Source organism: Leptopilina boulardi, unplaced genomic scaffold (genome assembly GCF_019393585.1).
Source record: "Leptopilina boulardi isolate dan_hultmark-lab unplaced genomic scaffold, ZJU_Lbou_2.1 LbouV2_266, whole genome shotgun sequence".
NCBI lineage: Eukaryota > Metazoa > Arthropoda > Insecta > Hymenoptera > Figitidae > Leptopilina > Leptopilina boulardi.
This window is the reverse complement of record NW_026137825.1, coordinates 2,384,243-2,401,916: the sequence shown is the minus strand read 5'-3', so window position 1 is coordinate 2,401,916 and position 17,674 is coordinate 2,384,243. Positions and strand designations below refer to the sequence as shown.

At 29.7% G+C, this 17,674-nt stretch overlaps 2 protein-coding genes across 3 annotated transcripts; both read left to right on the top strand.

Annotated features, from left to right (window-relative positions):
* The first annotated feature begins 122 nt into the window (after window positions 1–122).
* Window positions 123–16,487, top strand: LOC127281291 (glucose dehydrogenase [FAD, quinone]-like). 2 transcript variants are annotated; one of them, XM_051304938.1, is made up of 8 exons: window positions 123–130; window positions 6,686–6,858; window positions 11,966–12,209; window positions 12,304–12,562; window positions 12,696–12,956; window positions 13,062–13,292; window positions 13,363–13,690; window positions 15,767–16,487. In XM_051304938.1, the coding sequence occupies exons 2-8, from the start codon at window positions 6,686–6,688 to the stop codon at window positions 16,098–16,100; spliced, it is 1,830 nt and encodes a 609-aa protein (XP_051160895.1). In that variant the 5' UTR covers window positions 123–130; the 3' UTR covers window positions 16,101–16,487. The 2 variants fall into 2 exon arrangements, with proteins under 2 accessions (XP_051160895.1, XP_051160894.1); XM_051304937.1 differs by lacking the exon at window positions 123–130 and adding an exon at window positions 6,088–6,153.
* On the top strand, window positions 1,040–5,691 carry LOC127281292 (glucose dehydrogenase [FAD, quinone]-like). Its single transcript, XM_051304939.1, has 7 exons — window positions 1,040–1,212; window positions 2,240–2,483; window positions 2,660–2,918; window positions 3,149–3,409; window positions 3,515–3,745; window positions 3,845–4,154; window positions 4,226–5,691. The coding sequence occupies exons 1-7, from the start codon at window positions 1,040–1,042 to the stop codon at window positions 4,539–4,541; spliced, it is 1,794 nt and encodes a 597-aa protein (XP_051160896.1). The 3' UTR covers window positions 4,542–5,691.
* Window positions 16,488–17,674: the final 1,187 nt, after the last annotated feature.

Sequence of the window (17,674 nt, the reverse complement as noted above, 5' to 3'; positions counted from 1 at the left end):
ATATATTGTATATATGTTTCCTTTTTTTCCCCCACTTTTTTGAACACATAAATAAATTTGGAAATTCGAATGTTTATGGAATCTTTTAACAATTATTTGTCATTCGTAAAGTTATTGAAGTTATTTAAAGGTATTAATATAATTAAGTTTTTAAAATTAATATCATATTTTTTAATTATGTTCACGATATAAATAATAACACGCATGTTTACAAGATTTTGGACCTGCGTAACGAAAACCTGTTTCTAAGGTAAATTTAAATTCTGAATTCGAATCAGCAGAGATGGATTTCTCACTAAACGTGAGGTTTTTGAGATAATTGCAATTTTAATTTTTTGCTACTTTAAACAGCAAATTGTTAATAAAAATCGAAATAAATATGACTTAGAAAAAAAAATAGTCGTAATTTACTTAAAGATTTTTCGAGTTGCTAATTACGAATTTGAAGTCTGATTTTAAAAATTCAATATGGCGGATCCAACATGTCGGACGAAACTTTAAAAAAAACATATTTAGGAAGTCTGATTTCAAAAATTCAAAATGGCGGATACAATATGGTGTATGAAAATAATGAAAATTAAACGAATTTACATGAAACTTGTTACGAGGGGGTTTCTGTGGTCTCTGATTACGAATTTGAAGTCAGATTTCAAAATTCAAAATGCCAGATCCAATATGGCGAACGAAAATAATAGAAAAAATCAAACGGATTTGTTTGAAACTTCCTATTTTAAATTTGTAAAATTTGGCATCATATTCGCAATCAGAGACCCCAAAAACCCCCTAATAACAAGTTTCAAGCTAAAAAAAATCGATTTTTTATTTTTTCGTCCGCCATATTGGATCCGCCATTTTGAAATTTGACGTGTTAGTGAAAATCTCACATCCCATTTGAATTTAGCGTAAAAAAATACGTTAAGAAACATTCTTACTTTTCAGGGTCCAAAAGTTGATCTAAAATTTATTTTACTGTTATTATATTTAAAAAAATAATAAAAAAAACATTGAAAACCATTAAAAAGCATTTGCAATATTACAGATGAGCTGTAATAACTGTCCAAAACCAATTACGAATGAAATTTCATTAGCCTCCACATGTCCAGGTGCTTCTTTTTTTCTATTTTTGACAATTTTAGACTCTTTAATTCGCCAACAATGTGATCTTGAGGATCCCTGTAGACGAATTATACCACGTGATCATCCGAAAGAAAGGTTAAAAAAAAATTTATGTTATTTTATAACTATTAAACTATTAAATAACACAGAACGACAAAAAAAAAATTCGAATTTTTTTTTCATAGCAAACCGGAATATATGATTTTCTGACATATTTTGTAGGGCTGCGAACACGAATCTGATATCCGATTTCCTCCATTACGAAAGAATTTTTTTCTAACCTCAAAAAACATGTCTAAACAAGTAACTGAAAATATTCTTGTGGGGTTGGATTTTAAGAGTTTTTGAAATCGCTGATTATGAATTTGATCTGATTTTCAAAATTCAAAATGGCGGACAAGTTTTAAAAAAATTATTAGATTTTCTTGCAAATCAGTATCCAGGTGTTTTTGGAGTCTCTGATCACGAATTCGATGTCAGATTTTCAAAATTCAAAATGGCGGATGCAATATGGAGGACAATATTAAAAAAAAGTTTCCCTAGATACAGATTTGCATGAAAATCCAAAAACTTTTTTCAAAATTGTCCTCCATATTGCATCCGCCATTTTGAATTTTGAAAATCAGATCAAATTCGTATTTAGCGATTCCAAATACCCCTAGATACAGATTTGCAATAAAATCAACTGATTTTTTTAAAAACTTGTCCGCCATATTGCATCCGCCATTTTGAATTTTGAAAATCCGATAAAATTCGTAATAAGCGATTCCAAAAACCCCCAGATACAGATTTGTAAAAAAATCTAGTAATTTTTAAAAAAAAATTGTCCGCCATTTTGAATTTTGAAAATCATATCAAATTCGTAATCAGTGATTCCAAAAACTCCTAAAAGCCAAGCCAACCAGAATTTTGAGTTACACTTGTTTGATTAGACATATTTTTTGAGGTTAGAAAAAAATTCTAACGTAATGCAGCAAATCGGACTTTAGATTCGTGTTCAGCTCATCAAAATACATCAGAAAATCATATTTCATTTTGCCATTGAAAAAATTCTTTTTTTTTGTGGTCCAGTGTAATTTAATTATTTGCAAAAAAAAATAATAACAATTAGCACTAATTACAGTTATGATTTTATTGTAATTGGAGCTGGAAGTGGTGGCGCAACAGTTGCATCAAGATTATCCGAAAAGAAATGCTATTCTATTTTATTATTAGAAGCCGGATTAGATGAGATATCATGGGTTCAGGTGCCATCATTTTTTCCTTTTTTTGTTGATAAAAAACAATATTGGGAACATATTGGAGACGTTGAGAAAAATGGATGTCTCAATTGGATAAATAAACAATGCATTTGGCCTGGGGGAAAGGTTTCTATTTTTGATTTTATACATTGTCTCGGAAGTTTAAAGAAAAATTAGTTTACCATCACTAAATTTTAGAAAATAACAAGCAGGAGATTAAATTTTAGAAAACAATTCATTTTTTTTTCTTCTTTTAATTCGTTTTAAAAAAAAGACAAAAAAATTAATTATTCCATTTGTAGGTCCTCGGTGGGTCGAGTTCAATTAATGGAATGATGTACATGAGAGGATCTCGTAAAGATTACAACGATTGGGAGAAATTAGGTAATAAGGGTTGGTCCTACAAGGACGTACTTCCTTTTTTTAAAAAAAGTGAAAATAATTTGCAAATGGACAAAGTTGATTTCAAATATCATGGACAAGATGGTCCACTACCAGTGACACAATTTAATGATCAACCTCCAATTAGTTTTGATATTTTAAAGGCTGCCAAAGAATTAGGTACTTACTCTCTAAATCTGAATTAGTAAAAATTTTTGTACTAATTTAAATTATTGACACAATTTTTGCTTTAGAATTAGTTAAATTTTACTAATTCAGATTTAGAGATTATGTTAATGTATGTTTAAAAATCATCAGTAAGGAAAAGTACAAAAAATATAGAAGCAATTTTAAAACACTGATTAGCTAATTTTCAAAGGATGTACTATTTCTTCTCAATGAAATAATAGGTTACAATACTATTGATTTAAATGGAAAATCACACACTGGTTGGGCAATAGCTCAAACTACTTCGGGATGGGGTTCGAGATATTCATCAGCACGAGCATTTTTACGACCAGCACGAAATCGTCAAAATCTTCATATTATGATTAACAGTACAGTTAGCAAAATTTTATTCGATCGCAACAAAAAAGCAATTGGAGTTGAATTTTACAAAAATGGAAAATTAATTCAAGTTAAAGTTAATAAAGAAGTCATTGTCAGTGCAGGTATAAAAAATTCTAAAAATTTTTAAAATTAACTACACTTAAAGTTGGACAATATTTTCGTAAACCAATATTTTAAAAAATATTTATTATTTGCTATTAATATAGGCGCAGTAAATTCACCACAAATACTTTTAAACAGTGGTATTGGACCAAGGGAAGAATTAGAAGCAGTTAAAGTGCCAATGGTACATAATCTTCCGGGTGTTGGTAAAAATTTTCACGATCATGTTGGATATGTTTTGTTTCTTTCTATTAATGAGAATGACGTGAATGTACTGAATTTGACTAACGCGTTGAATTACTTACTTTTTAGAAAAGGACCACTATCTTCAACAGGTAACATTTCACTAATCCACTACTTTATAAAATCTGATCGAATTCTAAATACCGTGAACTACTATTTGGCTATTGCTAATAGTATTATGAAAATTTTAGGTCTTTTCCCAGTGACAGGAATGATAAATACAAAATATGCAAATCCTCAAGAAGATCATCCTGATGTACACATTATATTTGGAGGATACACATCAATGTGTGCTCACAATGTAACATCAAGAAGAGAGATAGGAACATTAATAATGGCTCTACATCCAAAAAGCAAGGGATACGTTCGTTTGAGAAACAATAATCCCCTATCGAGACCACATCTTTCTGCTAATTTTTTATCACATCCCAATGACGCTAATGTTCTAATTGAGGGAATTAAATTTGTAATCAAATTAATTGAAGCGCCAACTCTTAAAAAGTAAGTGGCAGAACTCTATCGTTACTATAAAGTTTGTAATCAACTACAATCAATTTTGTAATAATTTTCAGATATGATATTCAATTAAACAAAACCCCAGTGAAAAATTGTGAACGTTTCGCATTTGGAAGTGATGCCTATTGGAAGTGTGCTGTAAAACACAATACAGCACCGGGTGCACATTTAGCTGGATCTTGTAAAATGGGACCAAATACAGATCCAATGGCTGTTGTTGATGAACAATTAAAAGTTAAAGGTGTTAAGGGTGTTAGAATCGCTGATACCAGTATAATGCCAAATGTTGTTTCTGGAAATACTAATGCTCCTGCTATTATGATTGGTGAAAGAGCTGCTGATTTTATTAAAAATAACTGGAAAATCTGTTAGTAATATACCTGTTTTTTTTTTCTAATAAAAATTACACAGGACCATAAAAAAAAATCCAACATTTTCAAAGACAAAACGGAATATGATTTTCTCACGTATTTTGATGCGCTGAACACAAATCTGAAGTCCGCATTTTCTCCATTACGTCAAGATTTTTTTTATAACCTCAAAAAACGTGTCTAATCAAACGCAAGTAACTCAAAAAAAAAATCAAAATTCTTGTTAGCTTGGGTTCTGGGGGTTTTTGAAATCGCTGAAAACGAAATTGATCTGATTTTCAAAATTCAAAATGGCGAATGCAATATGGCGGTCAGTTTTGAAAAAAAGTTATTAGACTTTTATGCAAATCCGATGTCAGATTTTCAAAATTCAAAATGGCGGATTCAATATGGCGGACAAGTTTTTCAAAAAATTACTAAATTTTCTTGCAATTAAGTATCTAGGGGATTTTGGGGTCGCTTCTCACGAATTCGATGTCAGAATTTAAATATTCAAAATGGCGGAAGCAATATGAAGGACTATTTAAAAAAAAAAAAAAATTTCCCCTAGGTACAGATTTGCATGAAAATCTAATAACTTTTTTTAAAATAATCCTCCATATTGCATGCGCCATTTTGAATTTTTAAAATCTGACATCGGATTCGTGATTAACGACCCTAAAAACCCCTAGATACTGATTTGTAAAAAAATATAGTAATTTTTTTAAAAAAATTGTCCGCCATTTTGCATCCGCCATTTTGAATTTTGAAAATCAGAACAAATTCGTAATCAGCGATCCTATAAAAACCCCTAGAACCGAAACCGACAAGAATTTTTAGTTACTTGTTTGATTTAGACACGTTTTTTGAGATTAGAAAAAAAAGGTCCTAACGTATTGGAGCAAATCGAACTTCAAATTCGTGTTCATCACATCAAAATATCTTAAAAAATTATATTGCGGTTCGAGAATTTTTCCCTCAAATTGTAAACGTAGATATTCCGATTAAGGCGATTATATAAATATATATTCCGTCACAAGAAACATAATTTCTATAGGAGAATTTCTGAAATATTATAAAATAGTTGTAGACCAAAAAGTTTTAGTTAACAAAATCAAAACCTTTTTTTATTCAATTAGAAGAAATCACTAGGTATAGTCAGTATGGCAATTTTAATTAATATTGTAAATTAAAAAAAAAAATATATAAGAAAATAAAGTCTGCAGAATAAATTAAATTTGTTACTCTTGAGAGAAATTAAATTTTTTTTTTTTTTTTGTATATCCACTAAATTTTATTTTATGTTTGTTAATTGTTTTTCTCTTAAGGAAAAAATATTATTCTCCTTATTTGTTTATCTTTTTTTGGGAATTTTTTACAATATTTACAATAAGCTATATATACTTTGCAGTAATAATAATTTTATTACAAAAATTATTTAATTTACAAATTTATAACCTATAAATATAAAAATTAAAAATACTTTTTCCTTAGTATAATCTTTTATAATTTATATATATCTGTTTACATTTTTCCCCTACTTTCATTAAAACCTAACAAATAAATTTGAAAATTTAAATGTCTATTGAATCTTTTAACAATTATTGTTTGTGATCGTATGAAGTTATTTAAAGGTATATATTAATTCTCTTTTTACAATTTTTTAATTTTCTAACTGATATTATAGATAACTTTAAATTACACAGAGAAAAATGTAAAAACGAATAAAATAATTTTTACTACTTTTGAAAGAAAAACCTGAATTGACCGCAGTTTTTACACATTTTTGGCAATATTTATTTATTCCAGAAATAGTAAAATTTACTCCTGAAATAATAAAAATTATTCCGGAAATAGTTACTATTTCTGGAGTAAAAATTGCCAGAAATGCGCAGAAACTACAAACAGGGACGGTTTTACTTTTAAATTAGTAAAAGTTATTTTATTCGTTTTTTCCTTTCTTCTCCGTGTAACAATAAATTAGTAATTATTAATTAAGAATATTAGTCAAGTTAGTGATAACTGTATAAATTTTAATTATATATTGTCCAAATATCTGTAATATTTCATAGACGAGTAAAATATTTATTTTAATATGAATAGTTATTTCAATTGAATTAGGAAATTTAAAAAATTTTTTAAAAATAATTTTGACATATTATACAGATGAATTGTAATAATTGTCCAGCGCCAATAACGGCTGGAGTTACTTTCGCCTCAACATGTCCAGGTGCTACGACTTTTTTATTTTTAACAATTTTAGACTCTTTAATTCGCAAACAATGTGACCTTGAGGATCCTTGTGGGCGAATTAAACCACGTGATCATCCGGAAAAAAGGTTAAAATCATTTTACGATATTTTATAATTAATTTAAGGAGAAATGGTACACGTTAACCATTTGAAGCATATACATTTTTCTTTAAACAGGAATTTATCTTTGAAGTGCATTACAGGGGGTTTTATGGGTCGCTGATTACGAATTTATTCTGATTTTCAAAATTCAAAATGGCGGACAATTTTTTTTAAAAAAATTACTAGATTTTCTTACAAATCAGTATATAGGGGTTTTTGGGGTCGTTAATCACGAATCCGATGTCAGATTTTAAAAATTCAAAATGGCGGATCCAATATGGCGGACAACTTGTTTTAAATTGATCATATCCGCTCGAAACTGGTTACTCAGGGGTTTTCGGGGTCGCTGATTACGAATCCGATGTCAGTTTGTCAAAATTCAAAATGGCGGATCCAATATAGCGGACAATTTTGTTAAATATGATCACAGACACATACACACACACAAAAGCGCCATTTTGAATTATAAAAATCCAAAGTCATATTCATAAACAGCGACATCAAAAACACCGTAGTAACAAGTTTCAAGCAAATCCGATCAATTTTTAATTTTGTCATCCGCAATTTTGAATTTTGAAAGTCCAACGTCATATTCGTAATCAGCGACCTCAAAAACCCCCGAATAACAAGTTTTAAGCAAATCCGAACAATTCTTCATTTTGTCATCCGCCATATTGGATCCGCCATTTTGAATTTTGATAATCCAACATCATATTCGTAACGAGCGACCAAAAAACCCCTCGAGTAACAAGTTTCAAGCCATTCCTATAAATTTTTAATTTTCTCATCCGCCATATTGGATCCGCCATTTTGAATTTTGAAAATCTAACGTCATATTCGTAATCAGCGACCCCAAAAACCCACGAGTTACAAGTTTCAAGGAAATCTGATTAATTTTTGCTTCCTCGTGGAGGAAGCTTTGTAGTTCTTTCGTTTATAAAACTTTTCAAAGTGTCGGAAACAAATTTTTTTCTTTATAGAAACATGTTATATGAGATCCTGACTAATTGTCCGGATGTATGTATGTGTGTGTTGATCCCTTTTTTGTTTAGAAGATAACTTTAACAGGTTTTAATGGATTTAGATAAAATTTAGTAGGCTCATTTATCATATCAATATCTCAAATCTGACCAAAGGATTTTGAAAAATACTCAAAAAAAAAAATTTTATGGTCTTTTTTCCAAAAATTTCTTTTTAATCGAAAAAATTTTTAAATAGAAAAATTTAAGGTTATATATAATAAAATCGTATTCTTTACGTCAAAGACGAATCGATCGATATATATATATATATATATATATATAAAGTATTCATTTGAGGTAAATTTAAAGAATTAAAGAAAGTTAAAAAATCAAAAATTCACATTTTGTCAATAAAATTTTGCTTTCTCCAAGAGGAAGCAAATTTTTTTACTGATCGTAAAGAGGAAGCAAAATGTTCATGTAATGAACATCTGAATTTACAACTTTTTGGTAAGTTTTTTATGCTTTTGGATGCGTTTTTGGTGGTAAAAAGGGTCTTCCTCTAATCGGATCAGGATGTCAATTTTTTTCTACACTTTACGATGTACCAATCAAGAAGTGCGCCATACATTTTTTGTTGAGAACTTTCTTCTAATCACTTTGGCGGTATTTCCGAACGATTATCTAGGGAATTTAATTTTTTGAAAATTTTTCCAAAATATTTTTGAGTGTAGCTCAGCATCCGCTGGACCAATCAAAAAGTGCGCCATACATTTTTTGTTCAGAACTTTCTTCTAATCACTATGGCGGTATTTCAGAACGATTATCTAGGGAATTTAATTTTTCTCAAATTTTTCCAAAATATTTTTGAGTGTAGCTCAGCATCCGCTGGACCAATCAAAAAGTGCACCATACATTTTTTGTTCGTAACTTTTTCGCCAATTTATTGGTGGTATTCCCGAAAGATTATATATCGAATTTAATTTTTTGAAAATTTTTCCAAATTATTTTTGAGTGTACCTCAGCATCCGGTGGACTAATCAAAAAGTATGCCATACATTTTTTATTCAGAACTTTCTTCTAATCACTATGGCGGTATTTTCGAACGATTATCTAGGGAATTTAATTTTTTGAAAATTTTTCCAAAATATTTTTGAGTGTAGCTCAGCATCCGCTGGACCAATCAAGAAGTGCGCCATACATTTTTTGTTCAGAACTTTCTTCTAATCACTATGGCGGTATTTCAGAACGATTATCTAGGGAATTTAATTTTTCGAAAATTTTTCCAAAATATTTTTGAGTGTAGCTCAGCATCCGCTGGACCAATCAAAAAGTGCGCCATACATTTTTTGTTCAGAACTTTTTCGCTAATTTATTGGTGGTATTCCCGAACGATTATCTCGCGAATTAAGTTTTTCGAAAATTTTTCCGAATTTGTTTTCTAGTTTAGCTCAGCATCCGCTGGACCAATCAAAAAGTACGCCATACATTTTTTGTTCGCTACTTTTTGACTATTTTTTTGGTGGTATTCTTAAGCGATTATGTCGCAAATTTAATTTTTTGAAAATTTTTCCAAAATGTTTTGTATTGTAGCTCAGCCTCCGCTGGACCAATCAAAAAGTGCGCCATACATTTTTTGTTTAGAACTTTTTGACTATTTTTTTGGTGGTATTCTTAAGCGATTATGTCGCAAATTTAATTTTTTGAAAATTTTTCAAAAATGTTTTGTATTGTAGCTCAGCCTCCGCTGGACCAATCAAAAAGTGCGCCATACATTTTTTGTTCAGAACTTTCTTCTAATCACTATGGCGGTATTCCCGAAAGATTATCTAGCGAATTTAATTTTTTGAAAATTTTTCCAAAATATTTTTCAGTGTAGCTCAGCATCCCCTGGACCAATCAAAAAGTGCGCTATACATTTTTTATTCAGAACTTTCTTCTAATCACTATGGCGGTATTTTCGAACGATTATCTAGGGAATTTAATTTTTCGAAAATTTTTCCGAATTTGTTTTCTAGTTTAGCTCAGCATCCGCTGGACCAATCAAAAAGTGCGCCATACATTTTTTGTTGAGAACTTTCTTCTAAGCACTATGGCGGTATTCCCGAAAGCTTATATAGGGAATTTAATTTTTTCAAAATTTTTCCAAATTATTTTTGAGTGTAGCTCAGCATCCGCTGGACCCATCAAAAAGTGCGCCATACATTTTTTGTTCCAGACTTTTTGCTCAATTTTTTTGCATTATTCCCGAGTCATTATCTGGCAAATTTTTTTTTTCAAAAATTTTTTCCCAGTTTTTGTGAGTGTAGCTCAGCATCCGCTGGACCAATCAAAAAGTGCGCCATACATTTTTTGTTCAGTACTTTTATACTATTTTTTTGGTGGTATTCTTGAGCGATTATGTCGCAAATTTAATTTTTTGAAAATTTTTCCAAAATGTTTTGTAGTGTAGCTCAGCCTCCGCTGGACCAATCAAAAAGGGCGCCATACATTTTTTGTTCAGAACTTTCTTCTAATCACTATGGCGGTATTCCTGAAAGATTAACTAGCGATTTTAATTTTTTGAAAATTTTTCCAAAATATTTTTCAGTGTAGCTCAGCATCCCCTGGACCAATCAAAAAGTGCGCTATACATTTTTTATTCAGAACTTTCTTCTAATCACTATGGCGGTATTTTCGAACGATTATCTAGGGAATTTAATTTTTCGAAAATTTTTCCGAATTTGTTTTCTAGTTTAGCTCAGCATCCGCTGGACCCATCAAAAAGTGCGCCATACATTTTTTGTTCCAGACTTTTTGCTCAATTTTTTTGCATTATTCCCGAGTCATTATCTGGCAAATTTTTTTTTTCAAAATTTTTTTCCCAGTTTTTGTGAGTGTAGCTCAGCATCCATTGGACCAATCAAAAAGTGCCCCATACATTTTTTGTTCAGTACTTTTATACTATTTTTTTGGTGGTATTCTTAAGCGATTATGTCGCAAATTTAATTTTTTGAAAATTTTTCCAAAATATTTTTCAGTGTAGCTCAGCATCCCCTGTACCAATCAAAAAGTGCGCTATACATTTACTATACTTGTTTATTTTGTCATCCGCCATATTGGATCCGCCATTTTGAATTTTGAAAATCTGATGCCAGATTCGTAATCAGCGACCCCGAAAACTTTATAGACATTATTGTTAGGTTATTTCCTATTGTTGTTTAGTCACAATTACATTTATTGTAAAAAACGCTATTTTTAAACTTAATTTGTTTATATCATTTATTTTATTTATAAAAAACATTTTTTTAATGTAGTTATATTGTAATAGATATTCTAAAATACATTTTAAATACATTTTGTTACTGAAATGTGTAAAATAGTGGCTGAAGTATTTAAAAAAGTGCAAGAAAAAAGGTGACACTCAGGAGTTTCACTATGACGCAAAGTGTTAACATAAACCTCAAAAATGAGAAATTTTTTTTTTTTTAACAATTTAACGTAAAGAAAAATATTGATTAAAATTAATTGGAATTAATTTTGGAAGAGTTTGTTAGGCATTTTGCAGAAAAACGATGTTAATTTAAAATCTTTTTTTAATAATTATTTTTTTTTAACATTTTAACGTTTTTTCTTTCAGCACAGACAAAAATTAGAATTTTTATCTCATTTCAATAAACAAGGGCCTATTTTATTCATTAAGAGATTCTCAACAATCGCTTATATTTTAATATTGTTAAAAGTAAGTTGTAAAAAAATTATTTGCTAAGTAATATTTCAATTGTTTATAATTTTTTAACAACTTTTTTTTTAAGAATATTAAAATATAAGCGATTGTAGAATAGATTTCACTGAATAAAATAAGCTTTTGTTTAGTAAAATTAGATAAAAACTGTGATTTTTGTCTGAGCTGAAAGAAAAAACGTTAAAATGTTCAAAAAAAAATAATTATTTAAAAAAAGATTTTGAATTAACATCGTTTTTCTGCAAAATGCATAACAAACTCTTCCAAAATTGATTCCAATTTATTGTAATCATAATTTTCTTTGCGTTAAATTGTTAAAAAAAACAATTTCTCTGTTTTGAGGTTATGTTAACGTGTACCATTTTTCTATTTAACTAAATTACAAAACTTATTAATAATATTACAGTTACGATTTTATTGTAATTGGAGCCGGAAGTGCTGGTGCAACAGTTGCATCAAGATTATCGGAAAAAAAATGTTTTTCCGTTTTATTATTGGAGGCAGGATTAGATGAGGTAGCATGGACTCAGGTGCCATCATTTGCACAAATTGCTGTCGGTACAAAACTAGATTGGTTTCATTTAGGTGATGTTGAGGAAACTTCATGTCTCAATATGAAAGATAAAAGATGCATATGGCCTGGTGGAAAGGTTTAATTTTCATTTTATTATACAAAAAAAAATTTAACTTTCTTTTAATAAGTTTTAGTAGAGAGAAAATTAATTATATATTGCCTTTATATAGGTCCTCGGTGGATCTAGTTCAATTAATGGAATGATGTACATGAGAGGTTCACAAAAGGATTACAACGATTGGGAGAAATTGGGTAATAAGGGTTGGTCCTACAAGGACGTACTTCCATTTTTTAAGAAAAGCGAAAATAATTTACAAATGGATAAAGTTGATCCTGAATATCATGGACAAGATGGACCAATACCAGTGACACAATTTAAATATCGATCACCTGTTAGTCTTGATATTTTGGCGGCTGCTAAAGAATTAGGTAGGTACTGATTGATAAATTAATTATTATCGTTACCTAAAAAGAAGAAACAGTAATTTCTCATCAGTAACTAAATATTTGATACCAAAAAAAGAAATGCCTTATTTCCACTAATATAAAACTATATATATAGGTTACGATACTGTTGATTTGAATGGAAAAACACACACTGGTTGGACAATTTCTCAAGCTACAACAAATGGAGTATCACGATATTCAACAGCTCGAGCATTTTTACGACCTGCACGAAATCGTCAAAATTTACATATTATGATTAATAGCACTGTGACGAAAATTATTTTCAACGATAAGAAAAATGCAATTGGAGTTGAATTTTATAAAAATGAAAAATTAATTCAAGTTAATGTTAATAATGAAGTCATTGTTAGTGCAGGTAAATTAAATTCTAAAATTTTAAAAAAAATTCTACACTTAAAGTTGGCCAATATTTTGGCAAACCAATATTTTAAAAAATATTTATTATTTGCTATTAATATAGGCGCAGTAAATTCACCACAAATACTTTTAAACAGTGGTATTGGACCAAGGAAAGAATTAGAAGCAGTTAAAGTGCCAGTGGTACATAATCTTCCGGGTGTTGGTAAAAATTTTCACGATCATGCTGCATATTTTTTGACATTTTCAATTAATAAAACAAGCGAAAGTGTACTAAATTGGGATACCCTTATGGAATATTTACGTTTTAGAAAAGGACCACTATCATCAACTGGTGAATATTGGGGAAAAAAATTTTTTTTAGAATTATGCGGAATTTTGTTATAATTTAAAAAAAATTTTAGGTCTTTGGACAGTGACAGGAATGACAAATACAAAATATGCAAATCCAGAAGAAGATCAACCTGACATACACAGTATTTTTGGTGGATATTCGACACTTTGTTCTGATTTAAGAAATTCCAAAAATAATATAACATCAAGAAGAGAAATATCGGTATTACTAATTCTTCTTCGTCCTAAAAGCAAGGGTTACGTTCGTTTGAGAAACAATGATCCTCTCTCGAAACCACATCTCTCTGCTAAATTATTATCTCATCCTCACGATGTGGCTATTCTAATTGAGGGAATTAAATTTGTCATCAATTTAACTGAGGCAGAAGCTCTCAAAAAGTAAGTAATTTTACTTTTTTTTTAAGGTTTCGCTGGTTAAAATTTCGGATTGATTTCAGATTAAATACAAACACATTAGACGCATGATTAAATTCCGGATTTACAATAGTTATACAAATCGGGAAAATTTTTAAATTTGTCCCGACTAATACCAAATGACAAAAACCGGACTGTTTCGAACTAATTCCAATTTAGCCCGAAAACAGTCCAAAATTTTTACCGGCCCTCACAGCACCAGATATCCTAGGATATTCCAAAAACATCCCTCGGATATCCTAGGGATACCCCAGAGATATCATAAGGATACTTTAAGGATATCCAAAGTAGCGGCGGTTAGGATATCCTAGGGATATCCTAGGGATATCTAAGGATGTCCCTAGGACGTCCCAGGGATATCCTAATTATTTCCCCGGATATTATTAGGATATCATGTGGATATCCTTAGAACGTCCCAAGGATATCCTCAGGACGTCCAATTACGTCCTAAGGTAACAGCCCAGATTTGAAAGATGATTGACAATCACGGGAAAACTATTTGTATCAAAAAATCGCTATCTCAAATAGTCAAAATTTGAAAATTTGAATCATAATAATATCCTAGGGAGATCTTAGCGATATTTCTAGAATATTTTAAAGATATACCAAGAATATCCCCACGATATCACTAGGATATCCCTGGAATATCCCAGGAATATCCCTTGAACATCTTCAGGATATCCCTAGAATATCCTCAGGATATCCCAAAAATATCCTACGTAACGGCGGTTTGGATTATCTGAGGATATCCTCAGGATATCCTAGGATATCTTATGGACGTTTTCAGGATATCCTACATTAGTTTAGGATATCCTTTTGTTGTGAGGGGGGGAGCTATTACTGCAATTAATTATATATTGCAGTATTTACTAGACAATAATGAATTTTGTAACTAATTTAAAATAATATAATTTCTTTATAATAGCACAATACCACCAGAAAAAAAATCGAACTTTTTCCAAGAAAAACCGAAATATGATTTTCTGACGTATTTTGATGCGCAAAAACACGAATCTGAAGTTCGATTTGCTCCAGAAAGTCGGGATTTGTTCCTAACTTTAAAAAAACATGTCTAATCAAACAAGTAACTCAAAATTCTTGTAGGATTGGGTTCTAGAGATGTTCGAAATCGCTGATTGCGAATTTGATCTGATTTTCAAAATTCAAAATGGCGGATGCAATATGGCGAAAAAGTTTTTTAAAAATTAATAGATATTCTTGCAAATCAGTATCTAGGTGTTTTTAAGGGTCGCTGATTACGAATCTGATTTCAGATTTTCAAAATTCAAAATGTCAGACGAATTTTTTATAATCTAACAGATTTACCTGAAACTTGGTAATTAGAGGTTATTAGTGTCACTGATTACAAATTTGATATTAGAGTTTTTCAAAATTCACTATGGCCGACGAATTTTTGAAAAGACGAATTTACCTGAAACTTTGTTATTTGAGGGTTTTTAGGGTCACTAATTACGAATTCGGTATCAGTTTTTCAAAATTCAAAATGGCGGAACCAATATGGCTGACGAAGTTTTAAAAATTTAACGGATTCACCTCGAACTTTGTTATTTGGGCGTTTTTAGGGTCACTAATTACGAATTCGGTATCAGTTTTTCAAAATTCAAAATGGCGGAACCAATATGGCTGACGAAGTTTTAAAAATTTAACAGATTCACCTCGAACTTTGTTATTTGGGGGTTTTTAGGATCACTAATTACGAATTCGGTGTCAGTTTTTCAAAATTCAAAATGGCGGATCCAATATGGTGGTCGAATTTTTGAAAATTTAACAGATTCACCTGAAACTTGGTACTAAGTGGTTTTTAGGATCGCTGATTACGAAAAATTTTAGTCACTTGTTTGATTATATAAATGTTTTTTGAGATTAGAAAAAAATCCTGACGTAATGAAGCAAATCGCGGGCTGCAGATTCCGTGCTCAAACGCATCAAAATACATCGTAAAAATTCATATTCCGGTTTGTCTTGCAAAAAAATTTTGATTTATTTTTTGTGATTCTGTGTAATTATCAAATTTTTCAGATATGACTTCCAGTTAAACACAACTTCAGTGAAAAATTGTGAACATTTGAAATTTGGAAGTGATCTCTATTGGGAATGTGCATTGAGACACGATACTTCTGTAGGTGATCATATGGCTGGATCATGTAAAATGGGACCAAATTCAGATAAAATGGCAGTTGTTGATGAAAAATTAAAAGTTAAGGGTGTTCGTGGTGTCAGGGTCGCTGATACAAGTATAATGCCTGAAGTTATTTCTGGAAATACTAATGCACCGGCTATTATGATTGGTGAAAGAGCTGCGGATTTTATTAAAAAAGCTTGGAAATCATTCAGCAAAAAGTGTTTTTCTTAGAAAAAATTGTAATTTTTATAAAAAAAAAAAAAAAAAAAAAAAGTACAACTATAATATAAGATCTTACATCGACATCTTTAATCACATTAACTAGAATTCCTAGTTATCCCAACAAATTCCTTGACATATAATAACTAGGAATCCTAGTTAATGTAACTTTGATTTTTAGTGAATTCCACTCGTGACTAGGAGCATAGGCATTTTTTTCAGTGAATTAATTTATATAGCAATTTTTTTTAATTATTTCCATCTATAAATTAACATTTAAAATGTTTCTTGTTAATAATTCTAAATGTAATTTTTATTACTACATCAATATTTTTTTTTTTATGGAATTTCATACATCTAGATTTGTAAAAATCGGAATAAAGATAAGATAAGATGTAATCTACTGAGAGAAAAAAAAGGAATTCTATGAGTTAATTTTTATAATTTAATTTATTTAATATCGTATACGTTCTTGAAAATTACCGATGGATATATGTATGTCAATATAAATTTAATTAAAAATTAATCCTTGTTGTATAGGCATCACCAAAAAGGAGTTGTGTTCTTAATCATTAAAATTGCATCATTATCCTAGTCTTTATATCATTATGTTAACAGTTAAAAGCTAGTCACACTGCGGTGTTGGTAGGAGTTTGTTAAATAAAAATCTCTTGATATTGATATACATAAATATCAAAGGCAGTATTATTTATTATTGTTTGGATTTGTGAAAAAAAAACTACTTTATTAGAGAAAGGTAAGATAAATTTTTACCTTTGTCTTAAAAAATAACCAATTTTGTTTCTTACAATACATAATTTCAATATATTAATTATTATTATTTATATTATTATTATTATTATTATTATTATTATTATTGTTTGCTAAATTGATATGAATTTTAATAAATAATTTTTGATAGTGAATTTATATAGTTGAAATTAACTCAAAAATAAAATTTGCTGAAATTATAATTTATTAATTAATTTTGCAGTTGATCTACATTTCAAATATAGTATAACCCTTTGCGGCAAAAATTTTTCATTTTTTTATTCAAAATGGTGGATTTTTTTTTTAAATTTAACAGATTCACCTCGAACTTTGTTATTTGAGGGTTTTTAGGGTCGCTGATGACAAATTCGGTGTCAATTTTTCAAAATTCAAAACTGCGGATCCAATATGGTGGAAGGATTTTTGAAAATTTAACAGGTTCATCTAAAACTTGGTATTTGGGGTTTTTTTTTGGTCACTGATTACGAATTCGGTGTCAAATTTTCAAAATTCCAAATGACGGATCCAATATGGCGGAAGCATTTTTGAAAATTTAAAGGATTCATCTGAAACTTAGTACTAGGGGATTCTTAGGGTATAGCTGATTACGAATTTGATGTCAGTTTTCAAACATTCAAAATGGCGGACGAATTTTTGAAAATTTAACTGATTTATTTTAAATTTTTTAGGGTTTTTAGGGTCGCTGATTACGAATTTGGTGTTAGTTTTTAAAAATTCAAAATGGCGAATCAAATATGACGGACGAATTTTTAAAAATTTAACAGATTCACCTGAAACTTTGTTATTTACGGGTT

Coding starts and splice junctions, on each gene's coding strand:
- LOC127281292 (XM_051304939.1), top strand. CDS start 1,040: ATGAGCTGTAATAACTGTCCAAAACCAATTACGAATGAAATTTCATTA. Junction 3,410..3,514: donor AGAAGTCATTGTCAGTGCAG/GTATAAAAAATT, acceptor CTATTAATATAG/GCGCAGTAAATTCACCACAA. Junction 4,155..4,225: donor GAAGCGCCAACTCTTAAAAA/GTAAGTGGCAGA, acceptor AATAATTTTCAG/ATATGATATTCAATTAAACA.
- LOC127281291 (XM_051304938.1), top strand. CDS start 6,686: ATGAATTGTAATAATTGTCCAGCGCCAATAACGGCTGGAGTTACTTTC. Junction 6,859..11,965: donor CGTGATCATCCGGAAAAAAG/GTTAAAATCATT, acceptor ATAATATTACAG/TTACGATTTTATTGTAATTG. Junction 12,210..12,303: donor GCATATGGCCTGGTGGAAAG/GTTTAATTTTCA, acceptor GCCTTTATATAG/GTCCTCGGTGGATCTAGTTC.